Source organism: Zootoca vivipara, chromosome 2 (assembly GCF_965207765.1).
Source record: "Zootoca vivipara chromosome 2, rZooViv2.hap1.1, whole genome shotgun sequence".
Classification (NCBI taxonomy): Eukaryota; Metazoa; Chordata; class Lepidosauria; order Squamata; family Lacertidae; genus Zootoca; species Zootoca vivipara.
In genome coordinates, this window is record NC_142584.1 from 33,603,496 (window position 1) to 33,622,610 (window position 19,115).

A 19,115-nucleotide genomic window follows, 5' to 3' on the forward strand; every position below is an offset into this window, starting at 1 on the left:
GAATCTCTATTGAACGTCAGATGAAGTCATAAAAAAAATGGCAGGCATTTCAAGGAAGATCTTCTTGTTGATTTTAAATGATTTCATCCTTTGCCTCTCTATAGTGGTTTCATTGGGCACCACTTGGAAAAACTGTGGTGTTAAGCAGTATATAAATAGTTGAAATAAATAATCATTCATGACCTGGGAGAGCTGGTAATTATTCGGATCAGAGCAGACATGAAGGATCAAATTAACTTTTCCCTCCCCTGCTGTGGTCCTGAGGGAAAACGCTCCTTGGAAGCTGGTGATGTGTGTGTGTGTGTGTGTGTGTGTGTGTGTGTGTGGAGAAATTCTCTACTGCTGCCAGGGGGAACCTGGCAAAAATTATATTCAGAGAAAGAGAAGAGATTCTCCTCTGAATTGCAGTAGGGGAGGAAAGATCCACACCTGTTGCCATCTCAATGATTATCAGTCCTCAGTCTTGGCTGATGCTATTTGTATTTTTAACAATCTGCATGGTAACTATTAAATACACAGTTAATGGCAAGTCTAGCTTGGCACTAAGAAAATTAACAATCCCTAAAAGTCCTGAATCTTGCCAGAACAGCTTTCATCTATCCAGTGAGTCAAGAAAAAATGGATAGGTTTCTGCTACAATAGCATTTTGGGTCATTTGCCAAAGGTTCTTACTCCGAACGACCCAGTTATTCTGCTACTGACTTCAACCCAACCCTTTCTGAATGTCTGCTCAGTGCTTAGATAATATTACACTCCCCTGATTCTTCTCTGCTTGTCTGCTCCAGGGGACAAATCCCCCCTCTCAATATACTTTCTAACCTTTTCCAAATGCTAAGACTGGCTCCATGCCTGCCTCTTTTTAGGCCCATAATCCTTCAGTTGGAGTACCCTGTTTTTATAATAAAGTGTTACAAGTCACTGAGCAAAATCTTAATTTCTCAAGATTTTCAAGGCAATTAAAAGTGTGGAGCCTTGCAGGAGCAATCTCCAACTGATATCACTTTAACCTTTGGAATCCAAATTAAAGTTTTAATAATGGAAGCCTCTTTTATTTGACAGGCAGGAAAGTGATAGAAAGAAATGATATTGAAGAAATATTTAAATCCCTCCATATCAATGGCTTGTATGATAAGTTAATATAGTACTACCTTTGAATATTGTAGTATATCAGTTTGCAGACATTGCCTGGCTGATTCTGATTCCAAGTTAAATGTCCTTGTGTGGGAAAAGGGCACATGTTGTGCCTCCAACAAAATTGGGCCATGGCTAACAATTTGGCCTTGCTCCTATATGTTCTTGCCTAAATTTTCCTTTGCCTCCATACCACTTTCTGCAAAATGTACCTGTCTTCAAAGGGAGTATTTCATGAATATTTCTTTTTGGTATGTACCCTTCATAGGCTAGAGACTAGTGGAGCAAGACACGGGCAACTTTGTACGATTGATCTCTTTGTGTTCTTGTTACACATATAGGGAAGTGAAATTTGAGCCTTGGAGCCATGTTGTATTAGACATTGGGATGGAAGAGAGATTCTGTTTTGTGTTGAAGTGAATCTGATCAAATCCACACTTTCTGAAACAATATGCAAACTAAAAATCCTTTGGAATTTGTACTTACCCAAATTTTATGATTCAGTTCTCCAAGCAACCAGTGTTCACAATAATGCATATACTGGGGGGAAATGAATATTATAGTGAGAATCACATAGAAAAAAATGCATGCTATTAGAGAAAACTGCTTGCAGAAGATCAGTAAAAAGTGCATTGACAAATGACAAAATGTGCTGATCAGGATAAATGTACACTAAAATGCTGATTTTTTTAAAAAATGAAAATTGCTGCAGAAAGGTCAAAATAGAACAATGGCAGACAGAGACAATTAAAATCGACAGCTCCTAGCATTTATCCTGAGTTATAAGTGAAGGATTCAATATAATATAATCAACTTTTTATTTTGTTCTGTGTATATTGGCAATGTTCTTTTGTTGCTATGGCTGATGGCTGACACAGTCATGCAAATAAAGTTTCATTCATTCATTCATTCATTCATTCAAGGATTCAAAACCTTTCCTATTGCCCAGTTTGGCAAAGAATGAAAAGGAAAGAGCCACAACTTACGTAATCATTCAGAAGGTGGTTGTTTTGAAATATTGGAAATACTTTCAATAATATGAGGGAGAGAAGAGGAGGACCATCCCATATGGCAAGCAGAAAAGTTTGCACTGACAGATCAATTGGCATAGCACTATCCTGAATTCCTCCCATGGTTTGCATCAAAGTCCTACATAGTCCCCTGGTGAGTTTTTATCAGTGATTGCCTTCTTCCATGTACCACAGCCACTCTCCTTGGACTCTTGTCTGCTTCCAGCTTGCCCTGCAAATTCATTCACCCTGGAAAATGGATAACAAATGTTTCCCATCAAGCCCATACTGGTGCCTTGACCCCCACACCAGGGCGATCTATGGATTACTGACCAGGCACTGACAATCTGATATCCAAACAATTTCTGCCAGTCTTGTTGTTACAGAGTATTGTATGGGAAATCTCAGAGCAACAGCTGTTATTGTGTGGTTTTGGCTCAAGGTTTTGGCCATGAGAAACATAGCCAATCCCATTAGCTTTCATTGATCTTTATGCCAGTCTAAAAGCTTGAAACCAGACAACATTCAAATGTACTTTACCCAGCTGAGTTGAGGATGCAAATTGCTAGCTTTTATTGTGCACAGAGGACCAATATGGAAGAGGAACACCCCCCCCAATCACATGATGTATAGGTATTTTTGCCATTTGGAAGGCTAGAAATCCTCAATGGACAATCTTTGTAAAAGAAATTTGCGTTCAACACCCACATTTTACAAAATGCAGTTAGTTGCTATAGGAAGTAGGGTTGGGTCCTGATAATTATCCATATTCCAGCAGGCAGAAGATGGCCTGGTGAAAATTAGGATGGAAAGACTTTTCTGCTTTTACTAGTTGTGCAGGAGATGGACTTTCGGCAGGTGACCTTTGCATGACAAGCTTCTTTAAGGAGTTTAAATGTGTGTAGGAATGGATTATGTCACGTGGAGGTCCTAAGACCACAGCATGATACAGTACAGTAGTAAGGGCTTCCTTTATGAGCCATCAAGATGCATGGAGAGATGAGGTATCTCCCTTGGCCACTAGCCAGTTCTCTGAAGTCACATGTTGGCTTTGCAGTCAACAGCCAGGAGAGTGTTGGAAATGTCTGGCAACACCATCATATGATAGTATATAAAGCCCAGCCGTGCCTTTGTTTAGAGAGTGAGATCAAATGCCAAAGTAGGAGGATGTGTTGCTGTTCTGGATGAGTCCCCTCCCCCCCAGCAACTCAAAGGACAGTTCGGCTTTTTATGCTTTCCTTTGTATTCTTGTTTAGCAAATAAATCCTATTTAAGTAGTGTTTCTGCTGTTGCCTGCCAGAATTGAAAAAGAATCACTTGCCTCTTGGCAAGGCAAACTTGCCACAGAGCACACTGCTGCTCAAGGGTGTTGTTGTTTTGTACAGAAGGCCTGTAAGTCCTATTGGAGGGCACTGGAAACTAAGGCCTATGTGAAGCTGCATTTTTTTAAAATAAAAAATGTACCAGCAAGAGTACCTGCAACTCAGCCACATCTTCATTATTTTAAGGTAAGAAAATTTTCTATAAGAAATTGTGGAAGAAAATGGATCCCTTTTTACAGTGGAGCTATTTGTCTGCCATTTTGCAGGCTTAATCCACTCTGGAGGCACTCCTGGGCCTGGAAATTTCATCCACTTTGGCCAAAAGGGGAAACAGTTATAGCCACCTTTAGATTTCTCCCATTACTGTGAATGGAGTGAGAGCACAGAGCAGCACAGGAGCCAAATTAAAGATTGAAGTGGAGAGAACACAGTAACTCAGAAACAACAACATATTTTCCCAAAAAATACCACAGCGAAAAGACTGATACTGATGAATTGGAAAAATAAAAATGTGGCTCCCTTCTACGATTGGATTGAAGACTTCTACAAACTTGCAACATATGAACAGCTTGCATATAAACATAGACTTGCCATGGACAAATTCAATGGTATTTGGAATCCATTCTTACAAATACTGCAATAGCGTTTTGGTGAAGTACAATAACAGCTTTGTAAAGTATACAGTTTTGTTTTTCCCCTCCCCCCTTTACTTTCCCTGCGGTTTCTCTCTCTTTTATTTACGTCTCATCATGTTTAGTTCACATATAATTATGCACTTTTAAACTTTCAATAAAGATGTCTTGGGGGGGGGGCAAAACATTTTTAAACACACACACACACACACACGGCAAATCTTAGAACCTGGGCACACCTCAAGTTATTACATATTTGTCACCTTGATCTAACACTGATATACATTAGTGTTTTGAAAAGCTCTTGCAAAATGGAATTTCAGAATAGAAACCTGGAAACCGTTGACATGCAACGTTTTTGATTTGTGGCTCTGAATTAATTGATTAATATGCACGGGGCTTAACGGAATGTAGATGCATGCCAGACTAAGTGATTTGCATAATAAAGGGCTTGTCATCTTTAGTCTGCTAAGGGCCAATTCACACTACCACTTCTGAAGGGTTGTTTATAGTGGCACATTCAATTGGGAATCTGTTACCTATAGTGGAGCTCTCAGATGGCAGCTTCATCATATGCCTATTCAGTCTGACCTGACAAACAAAGTAGCCTGGATTTGAATTTTTAATACAAAAAGTGGTTGTGCAAATGGGCTATAAAAAGCAGAGGCCGTTTAGATGAGTAAAGCCACCCTTGATTTACAATGGGTGTAAATCAAAGAGAGGAGACAGGTCTCGTTTTTTAGCCATGGTGATGGATGTTGCTTTGCATTATACAATTAATGCTGAATCTTTTATTGAAGGTTTCAAGTTAAAACTACTTTTATAGCTAAACAGCACTTCTCTTTAGGGTGACAGCAGCAAAGCATAGCCTTTGCTGAAACTACATGCTAGCATGTACTTTGGGCCTTGTAGCTATCACACAATCCAATTCCGTTTCCTATCTCAAGGGCGACATTGCAGACAGACATTTCTCAGGAAAGTGGCGAACACTATCTTATTGCATATTGTTTTGTTGTGCTTTTCTATTACTCTTTCTGGGAAAGTGCAGTAAATCTTCCCTGGAAGAGGGCTTTGGAATATAATGTGCATGCATGCACCTGCATTTCCCATTTGCTTTTTGGAAAGAGCAATACATCCGAGCATCTTAACCTGTATTGTAAGCCAATAAAGCCTCTGTTCTGCTGGGATGGAAGAGTCATAAAAATGTGTGCAAACAATGCAGAAGCAAGAACAGCGAGAGACAGATGCTATTCCTGACTCCAAGGCTTAATGTGGAAGGAACTAGCTCTCTCAAAGATCAATAAATATGTTGGATTGAATCAGGAGGGAGGCTAAAACCAAACAAACAAACACTTCATCTGTGCCACAGGCTCTACGGTCTCTAAGTGAGTGGCCACTGTTTCGGCTGGCAAGGTGAGAATTGAACCAGGATTCTCCTAAATGATTGGGTTTTTGCCTTAGAGTTTAAGCCACGCTCAATATATCCTAAGGATGTTGAAGGCTACTTGCCAGATCAGAACTCTTCATGTGGTCTAATGATCTGGAAACCTTCCCAATATGAAAAATAAGTCCATTGGTACCATGCCTTACCATATGCAGTGAAGAGTCAGTTTATCCTTACACAAGGGGGAATTAGCATCCAGACAAAAGACCAGTTTTGAATAAAAGAATGCACCATTGATTACAAACCATCCTTAACTCATTACAAAGTATTCATCATTGGTCGGGCAATTCTTTGGTTAAATCTAATGGGTCTGAGAGAGAGCATTTGGGCAAACAAGAGCTTAAGGGCACCTTCCAACCAGGCAAAATAAACCAAACTCTCAGAGGATATGACGCGAGGCTGGGGAGGGGTATAGACTGGGGAAGGAGGGGGTGTGGCTTGGGGAGAGTCCCAAGGGGCCAGATAGAGGAGCCTGGAGGGTTGCATTTGGCCCTAGTTGAGAGCTTTCTAAGGTCATGGAGGTTCTAGCAGGGGAGCGCAGCTATCGTATACCCTTGTCCGAAGAACGGTACACTCCTTCTATCTGGGATGGTCATCCTCTTCCACCGAGCGTGCAGCTTCGGGAGGGAAGCACATGGAGCGGTGAGGGAGGAAGGGGTCACCCGCCTAGCCAGCCAGATCAGCCAAATCAACCCTGGTGATCAATGGGGTGACAGATGTCGCAGCCAGATCACCCTCACATCCAAGGTCAAGAGATATGTCAATCATGTATGCTTAGATGGTGGGTTGAATTGTGAACAGCAGACACATTTTGCACTGTTGTTGCTTCTGTTATAGGTGAGTAGTGGAGAGTGGTTTAGTTCCAGACTTTCAAAAAGCCAGTTGTTATGTACTGAGCTGAATCCTAGAACAATAGGATTCAGAATCAGCAGTCTGATTGGTCCGCAGGAGCTACCCAATCCAACTCCAGGTGGAAGTGAATCCGCAACCTGATTGGCCTGCAGGAGCAGCCAATCAGACGGCTGGCAGAAGTGAATTTGCAACCTGATTGGCCTGTAGAAGCAGCCAATCAGGCTGCAGGCAGAAGTCAATCCACAACCTGATTGGCCTACAGATGTAGCCCTGAAGTAGCCAATCACGCAAGGCCCATTGTGTAAATAATGTATATAAGCAGATGGTTTTGGGAAAAGAGCCATTCTTTTCTTCTTCTCCTTGATGACTCTGAGCTGAATAAAGAGCATGAAATTCACTCTCGACTCCGAGTATATTTCACTGGCGACGAAGGTGGGATCCTGCTGAGCTGACCGCCACCACGCACTGCACCGCAGCACCGCCACCTGCTGCACCGCTGCATCGCACCGTGCATCCAGGCTTCAGCTCCAGGACCCAAGGAACCCAGAATGGCAACCGACAGCAGCTTCTCGCCATTCAAACCAGCATCAGGAGACTGGGAAGGGTACGCCGCCTGTTTCAACTTCCTCCTGCAAGCGAAAGAAGTCACCAACGATGCCATGAAGAGGGCGACATTCTTCAGCGTCTGTGGAGAGGAGACGTTCGAAATCGCCCGGGCTCTCCTTGCACCTAGAGATGTCGCTACCGTCTCTTACAAAACAATAATGGAACGGCTGAAGGAGCACTTCTCACCACAGCCCTCAGTGGTAGCTTGCCGAAATGCCTTCTACGCAAAGCGGCAAGCTCCGGGGGAAACCATAACTGGGTTTGTGACCTCCCTCCGCCAAGCCGCCAGGTTATGCAACTTCTCAGAGTTGGAGAACATGCTTCGTGACTGCCTCGTCGGTGGCCTGAGGGACGAGATGTTGCAACAATGCCTCTACGCCAAAAAAGACCTCACGTTCCAGATTGCTCTGGAAGAAGCCCTGGCAACCGAAGCCGCCAAGAGGTCAATGCAAGAGGCACGACCGGCCCCGCCATCCCAACCGAGGGTCTACCACGAAGACCTCACCGACGAATCCGAATCTGACAGGGAGGAAGTACACCGAGTACAGCGGCGCACTCGATGAGAAGGAGGGAACTGTGCAAGCTCCGCAACGCAGAGTGCAGGCAGTGCAGAAAATTGGGACACATCACCCGGGTGTGTCGGGCTCGACTCACCCGTCGACAAGCATCAGATGACCGACCCAGGAGCCCCAGGTCACACGGCACCATGCACCAAGGCAACTCGACGGAGATCACGGTATTCCAGTTGCCCCATCCCAACACAGAGAAAATTTATGTAGAGGTGCAGATAGAGGGAGCCCCATGCCGCATGGAGCTGGACATGGGTTCAACTCTATCCATACTCTCGGCCCGAACATTAAGGGAACTGTGCCCTAATGGGGGTCCCAAACTAAGGCCGGCCCCATTCACCCTCCGGGACTTCCAGAAACGTAAGGTCCCTACAATGGGGGTGCTAATCTGTAATGCTAGTTCCATCTCTTGTGGTGGCGGCTTAGAAATTAGAAGTTGTGCTTCTACAGAACAACTGAGGTGTGTGCCTGCAGTCTCATGCTCTACATAACTTGAAGTCTCCTCTAGGGCATTCCAGAGGCCAGTCCCTCCCTCCCCCTTCTCCCCTCCCTCCCTCTGCAAGTCAGGCAATGAAGAAAGACAGCTTAAGCATTGACATTGCCTAATTTGTAACAACACCAATATATATAATTTCAAAAATATTGATTTTTTTCAAGGCCATCGTTTTGCCTTTTGCCTTCAGTAGGGAGATGATAGATCACTTTATTACCCTATTTGGGCTTTATATCTATCAAATTAAACAGGCAGTGAAGTGGTAGTTAATTAAGATTATGTTTTGTCAGGTAGCACAGCAAAGAGGAAATGTGGTTGCACAGCTAATGCCTCAGAGAGAAATTCCTAGCCTATAGACTTAACAGCATTCTCTGAGTCATGGTCCTCAGGTAGTAAAAAGGGACACTATCTGTGCACGTAAGGGAGAGATCAGCAGACTTGGTGGGGGGGGGACCCTCAAGGTTTGCAGAAATAAAAAACCCTTTTGGAAAGGGTAGGACAAACTTCTTTTTTAAAAAAAACAAAATACAAAACAGTGGGCTGAGCATGCTCAGTGGCTATAGAGACTGGAGCATCTGCTTTATGTGCCAAAAATAATCTAGGAAAAGGTAATGGAATATTCTGGGGAAAGATCTAGCTGATTCTGAAATGCTGAACAGGAGCACTCCATACTACAGTGCTTTATTGTGGAGCCTACTTAAGGGTTCTAATAGCAGCTCTTCATTAGGTAAATGTTGCTGGGACGGGGGTAGAATAATAAAGTGGAATGTAGATGGCAGCTTCCCTTTATAAGAATTTGTCCTATGGTTAACAGTAAATTTGGACAAATGGTTTAGTTGTGTCCCCTTGTTTGCACACAGAGCAAAATGTGTTGGTAGGATCTTTAGTGTACCATGCCACTTCAGCCTTCATGTCACATGTGGGATGCCATTTTGCATGCTCTTCCGTAAATATACAGTCATACCTCGATTTAAGTATGCCTCGGTTTGAGTATTTTCAGTTTAAGTACTCTGCGGACCTGTCTGGAACGGAGTAATCCACTTTCCATTACTTTCAATGGGAAAGTTCACTTCAGGTTAACTACAGACTTTCAGAACCATTTATACTCATACCTTGGGTTACGTACGCTTCAGGTTGAGTACTCCGCGGACCAGTCTGGAACAGATTAATCCACTTTCCATTACTTTCAATGGGAAAGTTTGCTTCAGGTTAAGTACAGACTTCCGGAACCAATTGTGTTTGTAAACCGAGGTACCTGTGTGTGTGTGTGTGTGTGTGTGTGTGTGTAAGTAAAAACAAAACAAAACAAAATAACACATAGGAGAATGATGCTACGGTAGCTCAGCCTCCTCCTGCTATGCTAGATTTTTTCTTTCCTGGTAATGAGTCTCTCCAATTCATGGGGGAACATTTTAAAAAAATGGACCTTACCTACAGTCTATTACCACCTCATAAAAAGCAGCACACAGACCTGTGGTGCAAAAGATTTATGCTATGAGATTATAGGATTCTACAGCCTTTTGAGCTCTGACATTCTTAGCTGTCATGACTCACAGCCACTGAGAAACCTATACCCCATGACTCATTATAAAGATCTTCAAGCTGGTGGCCGCTTCATCATCCTGTGCTGATAAAGGCCACTGTCCTGATTCCGAACCACCTGCCAATCAGTTTAATTGGATCATGATCCTGAGTTTCAAGTGAAATTGAACATTTGGTCTCTTGATACAGCTCATAATTTTATAAGCCTCCATTTTGTTCTCTCTCAAGGGAGAGCTACAAACTATAGATAAAGTGGAACTGATGTCTGGGCCGTCCTCCTTTCACCTGTAACAATGTAAAGATCTTGAGTTTCAGGACCCTGAGGCTGAGAGTCTGTTAGCAGGGCCCAGGCATCTTACTCCCTCATTTAGCAGCTTGTGGGCAAACTGAATTGCTGACCTGATCTTCGCTGCACAGCAGTGCCACCAGTATAGGTGGCCAGATGGTGGTACTACAGCTTCTAGGTCTGTGGGAATCGGATGTCACAAGGTGAAGATAGAGCTCCATATGTTCTTATAGAGCTTGTGACCATGGTCTGGTTCCTCAAGCCAAATGATTCATTGCTCAGGTGTAGTAGATAATAATAATAATAATTAATAATAATAATAAATAAATAAATAAATAAATAAATAAATAAAAATAATATGTGACCACAATGCTTGACTGCAGAGGACTTTGGTTTGATCCAGTAGAACTCTTCCTATGTTCTTTAGCCCTTTTAATTAAGCTCTTCTTCATAAGGAAGATACTGCTTTCCTGTTGTGTGTGTGTGTGTGTGTGTGTGTGTGTGAGTGTGAAAGACAGTTTTTTTCCAAACAGGCAGTGCATCTTAGAGATGAGTGCCTTGCTTATTTTGAAATTGCCTACATGTCCCCATGTGCTTGACAAAAAAAATTAAGACTGATCAACAGTGGAGGTGGCAAAACAACATTATCCTGCAATGCTGAGGGCAAGCTTTCACCTTTGTTAAACCAGACTAGGCAATGAATATTTAATCTCCTCTGACCTCTTTGCTAGAAGTAATTGCCTAAGTAATGCAAATCTGCTCGCTGACTGTAGGCCTACTTTCTGTTTTGTTTCTTTGCTTAACATGACATATTATTTTGAAATTTGGTTGAATCCAAGAGGCAACAAACAGGAACGTAACAATGCATTAAGATCAGGAAATAAGGGGGCAGGGAATTTTGATTACAGTCCTTAGTACATCCCGGCCAGCTTGTGAGACAGAGTAAAAAGACAGCCTGAGGAAAAACTCATTAACTATTGAGAGAGTTTGTAACTGAATCACAATAAGAAAAACACCTGCATCCCCATAAGATTAGAATGTGGTCAGATGCTTGAAGGGCTTCTACATATGCATAAACAGCAAGGACAATACCATTTTTTTAAAAAAACATGGGGGAACTCATTGCCTGCCACACTTGGTGAATAATTTGCCCATAATCTCCCAAATTTGATCAAGCTACAGCTGTTTAGAAGGATCCTTGATACACTTCCAGTTACATGGTACACAATAGTTCTCTGTTGTATACACTGAGTATTCATGGCACCTGTAAGTGCCATTTTTGCAGATCAAGGCTGTCAAGTGGGCACATAGAGCAAAGCAGTCCTTCAAGTAAATTGGTCCCAAGCCATTAAGGGACCAAGCCAAAACTTACACCTCTCTGAGCCGTAGCTATCAACCTCCGGATTTTAAGATAAGGAAATCCAATTGTGCTGTCAACTCCTGGATATGAAAGTAAGGGCGCTGAATAAGGGAATTTCCCGGGCAAAAAAGGGAAAGTTGACAGCACTGCTCTGAGCAGAGGTGTATGCAGACAAATGGAAAGACTCATTCATTACATAGTGGTAAAAAATAATAATCGATATTTTAGTATGGTGGTACTTACCCTTCGGAACTCCCTGTCTATTGACACCAGACAGGTGCCTCTTTTCAGCACTTGCTTAAAACATTTTTGTTTAGGCAAGTCTATGCAGACATGTAGATGATGATGTGCTTTAATTTCTTTTACTGTTAATTTTAATTATCATTAATTGTTATTGATCATTTTAGCATTTCTTGTAAGCCATTTTTGTATGCAATTTCTTTTGCCTAATATACACGTTTTTGCAAAACAAATTTCCCTACTATAATGCATTTTTGTAGATTATCTTTAGTAATAGATGCAGCTAAATGCACATATTCCCCTAATAGAAGGATTTCTGTAGATACTACTTGTCTGGAGAATTTTAATGCAAAATTTGGCGAAGTCTACTTTTTGAACAATGGCTATGTTTCAATGTATGCATTGTGCTATAAAGTGCAGAGTAGGTAGGCTCACCTCTAAATGTGAATGGAATTGAATTTCTCCCCTATTTCTAAGAACAACAGCTGGCTACAGTTCCTTGTGATCCAAAGCTGGGGAACTGTGGTTTGTTTAAACCAGTCTTCCAAACCTTTCTGTCCAACGTGTTAGCTACTTTCAGGGAGCTTTTTACATGGAGAAGCATTCAAAAATGGCATTCTCACCACAGCCTGAAATGAAATGATTTCTTCTACCATCTCATTTTGCTGCATGTGTCAGCTAGCTTTCACCAGGAGTGGAATGGAAGACCCTGTGTTAACATCCTGGGCTCTGCGCATCGGCTTGTAAGCAAGGCTGCATCTTTTTTCTTGAAAGATGCCAACCATATGCTTGTCTTTTCCCAAGGATAATGATAATAATAAACTCCCTTCCATAGCAATACTCCGAAGAAATAGTCAATTGTTCTGCCTTGTTAAAAGGAAATACATCCAGCTTTCTGAAAACAATGTGTCTCTACATTCTTGTTATAAAAGAAACCCAGGCACAAATAATTTCCCCTCTGTGCCAAGATTTTCTCATAGCACAAAGCATGAAATATATGTTGGGGCAGGGGGAAAAATAAAAGGCAAGATAGCCTTTTAACTCCATTCTCCCCACCAATGTCACACAGAATGTGACCATTCTAAGCTGCCCACACAGGTGTTTCTGGTTTCTACACACTCTCAACAAATACTATTATAACATTATAAATGCTTCGACACTCCTGCATGAGATAATGGAGAATTGCCTTTTAATATGCTGTCTGGAATTGCTTTAGAAAAAAACATTTTAAACAGTGGCATAAAATATACAAGATTCAACTCCAACTGATATTATGTACAGGAAGAAACTGATTCAGTCCGCAGAGATCAATATGTCTGCTAACAAAAAGCTGTAATTAGACTTGGCTTGTGATTTGACATAAGCTGAAGGGAGGGATAATAGCATAGTGCCAGAGATGAATCCTTTGGGCGCTGAAGGTTGCAGGTTTGATCCCTAGTTAAAAGGACCAGGAAACACAGGGTGGGGCTGGAGAACCTTTATCAGCCAAAAGGCCGATCTTCTTCTGGGGGGAGCACGTGCCATTGGTGGAGAAAGCCAGAGGCAAAAGTGTGCAGAGTCTCTGTAGTTCTATAACAGGCATCCCCAGACTTCGGCCCTCCAGATGTACTGGAATACAGCTCATCAGCCCCAGCCAGCATGGCCAGTGGTCAGGGATGCCGGGAGTGGAAGTCCAGAAAATTTGGAAGGCACCACATTTGGGAAGGCTGCGCCAAGAGGCAGAGTTTTATAGTGTTTTATAGATTATAATTGTTTTATTGATGATTTTGTTAATTAGTTTACATTACTTATGCTGTGATATTCTGTTGTGTTACTTATTGTTTGCAAGCCACTTTGGGAAACATTTGAATTAAAAGCGGCATAGAAATACATTTCTACTGCTTTACCTTTGTACAGCAGGCTAGCACCTGAACATCCTTTTCTTTCCTCCATCCAGGCAAACCAGAACATAAGAACTTCCTGGATCAGGTTGATGGCCTGTCTAGTCCAGCATCCTGTTCTCACAGGGGCCAACCAGATACCTGTGGGGAACCAGCAGGCAGGACCTGAGCAGCAGAGCTCTCTCTCCTCCAACTTTTGAGGCAGAGCATAGCCCTCAAGGCTTGTAGCCATTAAGAACCCTCACCTCATGAAGCATTGTTAAAGTTCAAGGAGGACACATTTCAGTCTGGTTAAAAGAAGGAGGAGAAGGATGCAAAGCAGGGCAGGTGAGTGGTGTGGCTCAAGAGGATGTATAGTTTGGGGAGAGTCCCACAGTCTAGCTAGAGAGGCCTGGAGGGCTGCTGCCTCTGGCTCCTAAGACCTGAGGTAGCAGATGATGGGAAAGCTCCTCATCTGAGACATTGGAAAGCTACTGATGTTATATGGCAGGTTTTCCTCTGAATGGGCCAGTGAGTTTGAAGGGCCACTTTCAGCCCAGCACTAGAATATTCATGTTTACAAGATCCTGCCTGGTGGCTGCTTTTTTGGACACTGCTTCTGCCTTGTCTTTCATGGTTCATTCATATTGATGATGCTGGCCAATTGGGAATTGTGTACTGGATGTGGTCATGCAGTGACCCTATGTAACAAATCAAATTTGGCTATGCAACAGCATGAGTGAGGTCAGTGTCTCTTGGATTACATGCATCCCAAGCAGTCAGTGTTCACTTAATGAACAGGTTACCTAGTTCATAAAATGTGGCTCTGGGATTATGTTATATGGGGTAGGGGGCATATGACATCAGCTGATACAGAGAGTAAGTCAGCGGAAATTTAAATGAACCACTAAGCTTTTCTTAAATATAAATTAATGAATTATTTTCCTGGAATCTTGGACCTAAACTTTCAATGAAAACCAGCCCTCAGTGTGTGTGTGTGTGTGTGTGTGTGTGCGCGCGCGCGCAGTGCCCACCTATGGATAGGAAACTTGTCCCCATTTGTCTCCTTTCTGTTTTTACATTGTGTACTAGGCTTTTACTTCTTTGAAAAGGTTGCTGAAGGACAACCTCAATTTTGACTTACGTTAATATACAACCCCGCTGTATTTTCAGACTGATCTCCAGAATGCCTTTACATCTGGCAGTCTACCAACATGACCTTTAAAGTACAGGGGGCAACTGACCCTTGCTCTTCTTACTGAAGAAACATGGGGCAGTACATCTGTAGAAAACTCATTTCTTTGTATATCAGATGTTGTCCTACTGGAATTGCAAAGACATTTCCTTTGCTTTTGCTTTGAACTTTGTGACACTGACACTCTGTGGCACGTGTTCCATCGCAAGTGTTTATACAGTTTCACATCCAAAGAGCATAAGGATGGTGGATTCCTTCCTCTTCTAGTTTTCCTTTCTTTGGCTACATAGCTGATCTTCCCTATCTCTATGAACATTGATTCCTCATTCCGAGGAATGTAAGTCTAGAATCAGCTTGGACAGATTTTTAGGATTATATCCAAGAAGGACGAATTGTGGGGGGTGAGAAAATCTGTATGAGTGTGTACACCCAGCAGAAACGTTGTTCACCCCCTCAAATCTCTCCAGAATGTTGTTTCTTCTGACATATATATGCTTCTCCATGCCATCCACGTAATAAGCATGTGCAATTTTGACTAATGTACGTTTTTTAGCAAGCAATCTCCCCAAATATAATGCACATTTGCATGTTATTTTGATGAATATGTTCATTTCCCCTAACATGAACTTTTGCAAACATTGTTTGGTTGGAGAAAAGCACCTGAAAAACTGCCCATTTTGAAGAATGTCTATGTGTCAGTTCTCATATTGTTTCAGGATTTGATAGATATACCGGTAGCTTCAGATGCGAACTGAATCAAATTTCTTCCCCATCCCTAAGCCATAGTGATACCTCACTGGACCCAATCCTGTTATATAGAGATCATCATGGCATGGAATAAGTGGTGCCGGAGTGTGAGGGCTGGAGGAGCTTTGATGCAGAAAAAATGAGAATAAGCTCAAAGTTAAGGGCAACTACTCTGAAGGCAACTGCTGATTGGAAAGGTGCAGAGCTAGACAAAAACCTCCCCTCCTGTGGGATAATATCATGCCCAAACTAAATAAACTTATTACACTTCATGGTGCTTCTATGACCCACAGCTATTGCCACTTACTCTCTGGAGTTAGTCATACTCAAGAGTAGCTCTAGTGAGATCAATGAATATGACTAACTTAAGCCCATTGATTTCAATGCGCCTCTTCTGGGAGTGACTAATGTTGGATGCACTCCACAGAGTACCTACTTGGTTAGTGAAAGCAACTTTTTACCCTCTCACCAACTGTTTAAGGATATGATCGTCTCGTGCATGGCGTCATCTAGCAATCCTAGAAGCATTAAAGGTCCATCCAGGGCAAGACAAGCAGATGTTGTCACACTTGCTGGGTGGCTTATTCTTGCTTGTAGCTGTTTCAGAGCAGTAAGTGTCCAGTCCTCTGGCTTGAAGGGGGAGGCCAGAACCACCACGCCAGTGCAGGGAGAGTTAGGCACACAAAACCTAAAGTGATCTTTCCCAGCACAGCCTGCCAAATGTCTCCATTAGCACATCCCTCCACTTTCCTGCCCTTCAGCTCCTGCTGCAGGGGAAATGTTAATGAATGTTTTGATTCCTTAAGTTGTAGCAAAGCAGTGATAAAGGCCAGGCTGAGCTTTTCGCACATATTCCAGAGAGATTGGGGAATGATCCAACACTGGGCAATCGAGGGGAAACATTTTCCCCTGGCTCTACAGAAATTGCCTATTCATCTAATCCCTAATAACTTCTTAGCCTGTTTTCCCCCCACACATCACAAAATCTTTCCTTACGGAAGATGATGTTCAAAGCCTCCCTGGAAGGGGGAATCTAATCTCATGGAAAACAATGAAGGATTATGAGAATTCACTTCATATTTTGTGTCTGCCATTTATGATTTCTATTTCAATTTTTTTAAAAAAGACATTTCCCATTTGTATGCAAAATTGGAAAAAGAAGTCAACCACAAGGTAGCCAAGGGGGTTATTTAGGGTAATCAGCATTCCACTTCTCATTCCTATTTTAGCCAGATGGTACAGAGAATGAATGGAGGAGATAGTGTGAAGAAGATGTAGCGGAAAAAATTCTCAATCAGTTTGTCAACATTTAAACTGGCAACTGAATGCTGCTTCAACACTGGGGTTGGGAGAGCATTCTTACGGACACCTGGAGCAGGGCAGCTCCCTTGACCACCGGTTGTTCATGTTGCTTTTGCTTCCTGGGAATTAGAGGGATGGGGGGCCAAGGCAGTGGTGAGGTTAAAGGTAAAGGGACCCCTGACCATTTGGTCCAGTCGTGACCGACTCTGGGGTTGCACGCTCATCTCGCATTATTGGCCGAGGGAGCCGGCGTATAGCTTCCAGGTCATGTGGCCAGCATGACAAAGCCGCTGCTGGCAAACCAGAGCAGCACATGGAAACGCCGTTTACCTTCCCGCTGTAGCGGTTCCTATTTATCTACTTGCATTTTGACGTGCTTTCGAACTGCTAGGTTGGCAGGAGCTGGGACCAAGCAACGGGAGCTCACCCTGTCACAGGGATTCGAACCGCCGACCTTCTGATCAGCAAGCCCTAGGCTCAGTGGTTTAACCACAGCGCCACCTGGGCGCCACCAATGCACAAATGCATTGGCAGGGACAACTCAGTGCTCCCACTGGTGTGTTTGCCCTTTCCCAGCCCCACCACTGCCTCAGCCCCTCCCACTCTACCTGCCAGCAAGCAACAGCGACGTAACCAACTGGAGGTCAGGTGAGCAGGGCTGCCGCACCATGCCGCCCAACACTGACTCCACTTAAGGACAGCAAGCTAGCTTAAGCGTGCAAGGCAAGTTGCATGGCGCCCTGCATCTTGCCCTCAGCATTTGCTGCCTGTGGTCAATTCACTCTAACCAACGATAGGGTTGACTTTGGAGCAGAGGTTTGGGTCACACAGGCTGTGAAGGCAGGTTTGTGGCAGCATGAGAAAAATTGCATCAAACTCTCCACTAAATAAAGGTCTCTATTTGTTTGATTTGGATAGCATTGGCCTGCAGTTCAGCCGTCGCTACACAATGGCTCCCTCTAGACAATGGGTGAACCTGCAAATTAACGAGGAGTTCTTGGCTGGATTTTTTCCCTAGTTATTAATATTACAGTACAGTAAGTAAAGTTTATTTTTATACCCCTTTGAGCCCAACGGCTCCCAAGGGGTGCGATTATAACAAGGATAATTTGATCTTCACACCACAGGTTTTTCTTTTAAATTATTTGAGGAGCTGCACTAAGAAGAAAAGCAGACAGCTGGTCAACAGTATGTTGGCTGCTGGGGGAAAACGTTATTAGGAAACCGGAGATGTGTTAATATTCTTCTACTTGAGGAATAGAACAGAAACGTCTGGCTGGTAATGATGAGTAAAGTCATATTAAATCATCTCCTAAAGGTTAAAATCCATAAGTACATATGTGCAAATAGACTGGAGAAAGCCAATGAGTAGTCACTGGTGAATGATGTCACAAATAGGCCGGCCAATTGAAAAAGCAGGCAGAGCTTCTGTACCTGTGGTGGTTGTGTAGAAAAGGGAAATTCATCCCCTCTAGATTGTCATGCCAGCTCTTCTCTTTCCAAAGAAACTAGCTGAGGGATACTTGTTCTTAGCCTCACTCTTAGACTATTCATTTAACAGAGATGCCATTTGCCTAGGAGTAATCTGCATTGAATTCACTGGAACTTACTTCTGAGTAGACAGGTTTAGTATATGAGAAGCAATAGCAATTATCATATTTATGCAACTTGACATAGTGGGCTGAGTCCATACGAATACTACAAAATGTGAGCCAGTATGGTCCAAGCTTGGTTTACTGCTTGATATATCACATAACCCACCTGAATATCCAGGCAATCGTTGCATTCTCTTATATCCACTGAGCTCTCTGCTCAGTTAACACAGTTAATTCCTCAACTAGCTGGTATGAATTCCCTTTGACAAACACGACAAAGTTAATCTGTGTAGTCTTCTAAAAATGTATTGTGACTTTCACACGTTGGGCTTTGTTAAGTATGCTTCTGCATTGATGAGACTAAAATGGAAGCGAGTTCCTTGTTTCTGTTACTCGTGTACAAGCACACATAATCTGTCAGAAACAGGTTCCACTAATCTGGTTTCACTCAGGTGAAATCTTTCCCAAAGATGTTCCTTAGGAATCTGAGCCCACACATCATTAATTCACCTTCTTGTGCCAAGTGCCTTCTCTTCCAGGTTCAGTTTGTAAAATTTGAAATGGAAGGACATTGTGGAATGTGTACTAAGTTAACTAGAAAAGCTAATCAGTTTTGGAACCTAGATATTTCTCTTGCATGTGGCTAATACTTTCTTTTATCTCTCGTATTGCCTCCTTTTGATACACTGCAATGAAATTAGGGCAGGAGTGGGCTGACTTCAAGCTTTTAGGATTTACTCTTCTTCTTTTTCTACTGGAACCATGAGACCCACCCACTGTAGCCAGGTTCAGACAACATATATTTAGAATTAATGGATTCTGAACCCAGTAATTTGCTCTGAATATCAAAACTAAATTGAGCTCAAAGCCCTTCTGCAAAATCCTTCTGTCATTTTACTGCCCATTCACTAAGTTTGGAGAGATCATTTT

General features: G+C 42.7%; 1 protein-coding gene across 1 annotated transcript in view; it reads left to right on the forward strand.

Annotated features, from left to right (window-relative positions):
- Positions 1 to 3,532: 3,532 nt before the first annotated feature.
- Positions 3,533 to 19,115, forward strand: part of MGAT5B (alpha-1,6-mannosylglycoprotein 6-beta-N-acetylglucosaminyltransferase B) — a 189,451-nt gene continuing 173,868 nt past the window's right edge. The window contains exon 1 of the mRNA XM_088661601.1: positions 3,533 to 3,649. Coding sequence (XP_088517727.1) covers positions 3,600 to 3,649 — 50 coding nt within the window. The 5' untranslated portion in view covers positions 3,533 to 3,599. The remainder of the gene's footprint in view (positions 3,650 to 19,115) is intronic.